The 6,791-nt window shown below is 50.6% G+C and overlaps 1 protein-coding gene across 1 annotated transcript; it reads right to left on the reverse strand.

The window, feature by feature from the left end:
• Positions 1-3,253: 3,253 nt before the first annotated feature.
• On the reverse strand, positions 3,254-6,265 carry PSMB3 (proteasome 20S subunit beta 3). Its single transcript, XM_082778788.1, has 6 exons — positions 6,184-6,265; positions 5,438-5,622; positions 4,810-4,917; positions 4,233-4,410; positions 3,879-3,973; positions 3,254-3,383 (listed from the first exon to the last, which is right to left on the reverse strand). Exons 1-6 carry the CDS (start codon positions 6,184-6,186, stop codon positions 3,335-3,337), a joined length of 618 nt encoding a protein of 205 aa, XP_082634914.1. The 5' UTR covers positions 6,187-6,265; the 3' UTR covers positions 3,254-3,334.
• Between the last annotated feature and the right edge of the window lie 526 nt (positions 6,266-6,791).

Here is a 6,791-nt window from a genome sequence, read left to right on the forward strand (position 1 = left end):
CCTCTGTAGTCCGGTCCCTGTTTGGGGTAACGTGGGGGGCTAAGGCACCGTTGTCCGAGAGGCCGGAGAGCCTCGTGTCTTAAGGTGCCCAGCTGCCAAAGCCACAAAACAAGTGCAGGTATGAGGACACCTTGAAAAGGGAGGACTTAGAGGGTATTGTCAGCTTAGTTTTGTGGGCATTATATCAGTTGCTTTTCTCTTAAAAAAAATAAGCACTTACGTTTACTATCAATTGGAAATTAAATGCCAATCACTTTTTATTCCTGACAGTTTTAAAAATCTGCATTGAATCTGCAACTTTGGCCTGGTAAGTTTGCTGTTCTCCTTTTGGGAAACTAGCTTGTATTTTTTAAACTGTTTATCCTTAAATTGTGTTAAAAAGGAAGAAGAAAGGGGGGGAGGAGAGAGGGGGAAATCAGTGAACTGCAGACATCCTACGAGGAGACACTAAAAACCAAGCAACCCAAAGACAGAAGAATGGAGCTTGTGTAGCTAGGAGCAACGATTTCATTCACTGAAGTTCGTAAACAGGAATGAAATTAAGATGCAGTTAATTCCTGCAGCAGTCTTTACAGAACTGATCCCAAGGGCTTACGAGCAGCTAACTGTATTTTCGTACTCCACTCTGAACAAACTCCTGCTAGAATTAAATTGGATGTCTCTGGCCCAAGTGATACAAAAAAGCCCCGTGAACTCCATTCACTTTAGCACTTCCCCAATTCTGCCACTTCTGTCAAGTTGCCATACTGTGTGTATTAAAGTAATTAAATGCAATTTTCTCACTTAATGATGTATTACCCAGGTATGTAACTTTGTTTAACGTAAGCATTTTGTATATTGTTTACATTTTGAGAGGTAGCATTATGTTAAAAATGCTAATTTTTGTTTCTAGACAGTATTTTTATTACCAGAATAAGAGGTGAAGCTGCAAATATTTGATTTGTTTTTAAAAGGGACTTTTTCTTTTCTTTTTTTGTTGTTGTTGTTGTTTTGTTTTTTAATCTTGTTTTAGGTCACTTTTTTAACTCAAGTATTTAAAAAGAAAACCCAGCCCTTTCAATTCTGGTTTTACAACTGCTTGTGCTAGTTTGTTGTCTGTTTCTGGTGTGAATTTAGTTCTAGTTGGCTGAATGTAGATATTTCTGTCTGTAGCATGTACCCTGCGGAACACTTTACACTGAAGTGCGTTTGACTGACAACCACCCTCGGCTGCAAGAGTTGCAGTAGGTAGGCAGATCGCTCTGATCCCAGGCGTAGTGCAGGATTTCTCAAGTTGCAGTGCGATTCTTTGGTCAGCTGGAGTTTCAAAAAGGAAGAAAACCTTAGTGGGCAGAGTGACTCCAGTGCCTGAGGGCAGGGTGAGTGTGTGTCAGAAGGGAGCTGCTCGATCCATCGTCCTGCCTGTGCTGGGGGCCTCTCTCTTTCTGAACATGGGCCAAAAATGTCCAAATTTAAGAACTACAAACTGCTTTGAAGCCAGAGCTTGCCTCTTCCCTGCTGAGATAGCTCCTAGGCATAAAGAAGAGTGGGAGAGGAAGAAGGCAGAGTGCAGTCACTGTTTGAGTGCTGCTCTGCCCTTTTAGTGCAATAAAAACCACTCGAGAACGCTGATGGGTCACCCTTTAACAGGAGCCCCATGTTTGGAGGTAGCAGGCAGCACCCAGCCTTCGTGTCAGTGCCAGGGACAGGGCCTGGCAGCTGCGATATGTACCAAGTGTCAGTGGGAGTTCACTTCTCATGGCCAGGAGCAGAGGAATCCCCTCTCGGCTCACAGACCATCTCTGATTGATCAGGTTTTAATTGTAATAGCCATGAGCACAAAATCCCTCACAAGGAAAATTCTGGGGCAGTAGGTGACTCCTGGGTTCCTGTAAGTGAGGCTGTACTCCCACATCTGAGCATCCTGCTTTTAATTTGGTTTATCGTAGCCAGCAAGAGCACTACAGCCCTTGACTTACTTCTTTGTTGTCTGGGAGAAAAGCTCTGTGTTTCCCTCCGGAGCGCTGCCCCAGCTACTTCCAGTGGGAACTTTGATGGGGTCTCTCCTCAGCCCAGTTTAAGGCACAAAGCGAGGCTGTATGGTAGTCACAGGCCATGTTTGGTGTACAGGATGTCTCAGCAGCTGCCTCCCAGTCCTGTGACTACTAAGCAGTCTTTATAGAAGCCTCCCTTCAAGCTGCACACAGGTCAAAGTGTTCAACCCCGAGGTGGTACAGACCTTTCAGAAGTCAGTGTGTGTACTGAAACTTGGTTTGCAACACTGCGTAACCCATCTGCGACAGATCGTTATGATGCTAAGCTCCAAAAACAAAACAGCTCTCTTCTCCCCAGCCGTGTCTTAATGCCCCGTTTCAGGTTTGCCTGTCACCTTCCCCTACTTCTGCAGAGCCATTCTCCAGTATCCATATTAGCCACTACTGATTTTCCTTGCTCTTTGAAATGAATTCTTGTGTAATAGCAATGGCAACGCGTGGGGAACCAACTTCTGGTCATCCGTCGTTTTTAGTGGTTTTGGTTTTCACCACTCAGAACTTGTGCTGGTCTTTGTTTAGCTGCACACCGCTAAATGCAGCTGGATGGAGTTGTGTCAAGTGAGTGTATTACACACAGGTTACAAGGGTGGGCAGGGCTAATCAGTGCAACTGAAAAAATGTGAATAAATTAAGTTTAAAACTAAAAAAAAAAAAAATGCATTCTAGGTTTTTTCACTGCTGTTTTTTAAATAGGAATTTTAAGTCCTCTGTGCTTGTCTGTTTGCTAGGAGCAGTTTGAGACACTGTTACTGTTTTGAAATGCATGCATGTTACAAGATGAGTCTCCAACCAGAGAAAAATAAAATTAAAACTTTGTGTACATCTGTTCCTCATTGCTGTGCTGTGTAGTGTTCTCCTGATCAGCTGGTACTCCACGAGGCATGTGCTCGTTTTAAGTCCTGTATTAAACACAGCTGGAAAAGTCTGTTTATACATGCCTGGAAACCGGGGCTCTTAAGTAAAAACTAATTTTACCAAGTATTGGCTCTGAGAACAAATTAGAGCTAACAGGAAAAGCTCACACTGCCTCCAGGGAGGGGCTGCTGACTCCCTAGGATGCAGCTGAAGCTCTGCCACATGTAGGTGTGCCTGGAGACGTTAGGATAGGTGGCTTAGAGAAAGATAAGCTCTACCACTGTGTGCAACCCAAGCTCCTTCTGATAGCTTTAGAGATGAGAACTTAATTACCTACCTACCGTTCAGATACAAGAAAAGGAAAGTTCACTACAATAAAGAATTTTATTAAAAAAAAAAAAGTCCAAGCAGACTGGGGTGTGAAACGCACGCACAGTTGTGCTGGGCTAGTCCATGCGAGCTTTCAGGGTCCGGGTAGTGATCTTGTCCTTTTCACTACAGGGAGAGAGAGAGAAAACTACCAGTAAATTCCTGTTAAATACTTCCTTAAAGAGCATCACTTCTTTAGCAAGATGCAACGTGCGTGTGTGGTTCGTTTGCTAGTGCAGGTGGGATGATCTAAACCTGAAGGTGGCTGTTAAAACTCAGCAAACCCCATCCTCCTGCCACTGCTCCCCAGGGGAGCTCAGCAGGTGCAATAAGCAGCAATGCCTGGGATATTCTGTAAGCAGCAGTAAGCAACACCATGAGCAAAACAAGCAGCTTCCTGACTGCATTTGGACTTGTGAAGCAAACCATGCATCCAGCTTTGGCAAAGAGCATCCTCTTGGCCAGTGTGCAGCAGAGAGCAGCCATGAGCAATCAAACAGCACTTAGAAGGGACACAGCATTACTAAAATGCTACTGAAAGGGAGCAAGATCCCTCAACTGACTTTAACATGCAGCTTGTGGAATTCTACCTGTTCTGTAGGGGAAGAGAGCAGCACTTACATTATGTGTACAATTACGCCCATTCCAGATACAGCATCTCTGTCCACTGCATTCAGCATGGCCTGCGAGATCGTTTCGAAGAGGTGATCGGGCTCCTGAAGAACAGAAACTATTTCAGTTGGTGTAAAAACTAGGTGTTGAGTCATCAGATTTTGCTCAAACCTCAAAATATCATCCCCGATGCTGCAAGAATTTTCCTACAGGCTGCTGTAAGCTATAGCCTCTTTCTTCTGAACTTCTCCAGGAAGTATCAAAGGACAGAGCTTTTCATCCAGCCTGTTTAGGTCCGGTTCTCCAGTTAACAGCAGGAGGCTGAATCCAAGAAGCAGAGCTGACCTTGGCCGCCTCACTCACCATGTCAGGCTCCCAGAGGGACTCGCACATGCCGTACATCTGCTCTGAGCAGGTGCCGCTGACCACGAAGTCGTCGGTTATCATGGGGCAGCCGATCAGGTCTAGAGAGCAGATGAAAGGTTCGTGTGTTATGGGGTCCAGGCCAGCGATGACCGGTTCTGTGTAGTAAGGCCCAAACCTGTGAAGAAAAGCACAGTAGAGGTTTTTTCTCTGTCTTCCTCCAGTTCAGCCACCTGGAAGCAGCCGCACATCACATGTAAGCATCCATACAAGGAAAATATTACACAGGTGCTTTTGCTGGGGGATCTTTCAGATCAATCTGGAAGCATCTTGTGATGGTTTTAGCATGGCAAAGTAAATGAACTTGTACCGTTATAGGAGTATTTTAACAAAACCCAGTGTTTTGCAAGAAAATTGAAGATAAGATTGTCTCTAGATGGAAATCTCCTTTTCCCATATCAAAACAAGTCTTTACAAGGAGCCCTCCTCATCCTCCCAGCTCTCTGGAATGGGATCAGTACCGACAGCCACAGCCTTCACTCACACACAAGCAGTGACTCGGGTGTTTGACAGTTACCGTCTCTCATAGAGCAGGTTGGAAACCATGCTCATAAACGTCTGAGGCTTGATCTGCCTGCCTTCCTTCAGCTCGTAGAGATTCAGCCTGAACTTCAGTCTTTGGGCACTGCAAGAAGAGAGGAGAAACAACGTTAAAGCCAGAGAAGGCTCCTTTCACTTTCATCTTCACCCAGGCCTGGCCGTGTTCTGTTGCGTGCTGAGGTAGCAAATCTGATGCGTGCCTGCAACAGGTGAGCACCCCAGATGCAGCTCCTTTTATATGTGAAATTATTCAGGTGTCTTAGCAGGGACGATACCTTAAATCGTGCAGTTTTACTTTTAGAAAATAATCTGTTCTCGTATTGCAAACATCAGCAGAAGCTTTGTAAACCCAAGAAATAAAAGACTAGGGAAATAACACAACCCCTGTGTGCTGTGAGATCAAAGATGAGCACAGCATTAACGTAAACCAGAGCCTTTTGGCTTGTCAGCAGCCAGCCCCAGAGAGCCCCGGTGATGGGAGGCTGAGAAAAGGAGTGCTGGTACCAGCTTTGTGCCCTCCCCAAAGGAGGGAACTCGGTGATGCTCAGGTGTTAGCCCTCACATAAAGGGGGGCTCTGCAAACCCGGGGGCCGGGCGGCACTTACACGGTCTGCACGTCGGTGGCCAGCCCTGCCAGCCCGATGTACAGCCTCTCCCCCATGGGGAAAATCTTCTGGAAGTCCGTGGTCACCATCTGTGCCTGGATGCCGAACCGCCGGTCGGCGGCGATGGCCACGCAGCCCTTCCCCTTCATGGCCATCACGGCCCCGCCGTTGTACGACATGATCGACTGCGAGATGGGGCGGGATGAGGGGGGGCTGCACTGGGATCCCCGAGAACCCCCCGGGAACCCCCAGACCCTGCCCCGGGACCCTCCCGGGTGCCCTTAGAACCCCCCAGGGTCCCCCCAAACCCTCCCCCGGGACCCTCCAGGCACCCCCGGGTACCCCCCGGGGCCCTCCCGGGACTCCCCTGGACCCCCCTGTGGTCCCCCCAGCCCTCCCCCCGGGACCCCCCAGGTCCCCCCGAGCCCTCCCAGTACCCCCCGGTGCCCTCCCCCAGGCCCTACGGGGAGCCCTTGACACCCCCCGGGGCTCCCCCTGGGACCACCCCGGGTCCCCTCCACCCTCCCCCGGGACCCTCCGTGACCCCCCAGGGCCCCTCCGAGCCCCCCCGGTACCCCCCGGGGCCCTCCCCCAGGCCCCACCGGGAACCCTTGGGACTCCCCGGGACTCCCCTGGACGCCCCCGTGGTGCCCCCAGCCCTCCCCCCGTGACCCCCCGTGACCCCCCGTGACCCCCCGTGACCCCCCGAGCCCTCCCGGGTCCCCCCGGCCGGTGCCGGTGCCCACCATGGTGCCGGTCGTTGCTCCGCCGCCAGGCCCGGCCCTGCTGCTCCTGCTCCTGCCGCCTCCGCTGCTCCGGCTCCTTCGTCCCGCCTCCCTCCTCCTCCCATTGGCCGCCGCTCGCCGCTCGCCGCCCGCCATTGGCGGCCGGGCCCGCCGGGGGGCGGGCAAAAAGGGGAGAAAAGTGAAGAGTCACGGGGAGCGGGGCATGCCGGGACGGCGGCGGACCGAGGGGAGGGGGCGCGGCGGGAACGGCTGGGGGGGGGCACAGCTGGAAACGGGGAACAGCTGGAAATGGGGAACAGCTGGAAATGGGGAACAGCTGGATGCAGTGCAAACAACTGGATGCAGTGTGCACAGCTGGATGCAGTGAGCAAAGCTGGAAACAGCACAGCTGGATGCAGTGGGCACAGCTGGACGCAATGCACACAACTGCATGCAACACGCAGGGATGGGTGCAGTGCACGCAGCTGGATGCAACGTGCACAGCTGGATGCAGTGAGCAAAGCTGCATGCAGCACACAGAGCTGGATGCAGTGCACACCGCTGGATGTGATGTGCACAGCTGGATGCAGTGCGAACAACTGGGTGCGGTGAGCAAAGCTGCATGCAAC

Source organism: Aythya marila (genome assembly GCF_965140915.1).
Source record: "Aythya marila genome assembly, chromosome: 25".
Lineage (NCBI taxonomy): Eukaryota > Metazoa > Chordata > Aves > Anseriformes > Anatidae > Aythya > Aythya marila.

Coding starts and splice junctions, on each gene's coding strand:
- PSMB3 (XM_082778788.1), bottom strand. Junction 4,411..4,809: donor AACCTGCTCTATGAGAGACG/GTAACTGTCAAA, acceptor TTTTCTTCACAG/GTTTGGGCCTTACTACACAG. Junction 3,384..3,878: donor GGCGTAATTGTACACATAAT/GTAAGTGCTGCT, acceptor CTCTCCCTGTAG/TGAAAAGGACAAGATCACTA.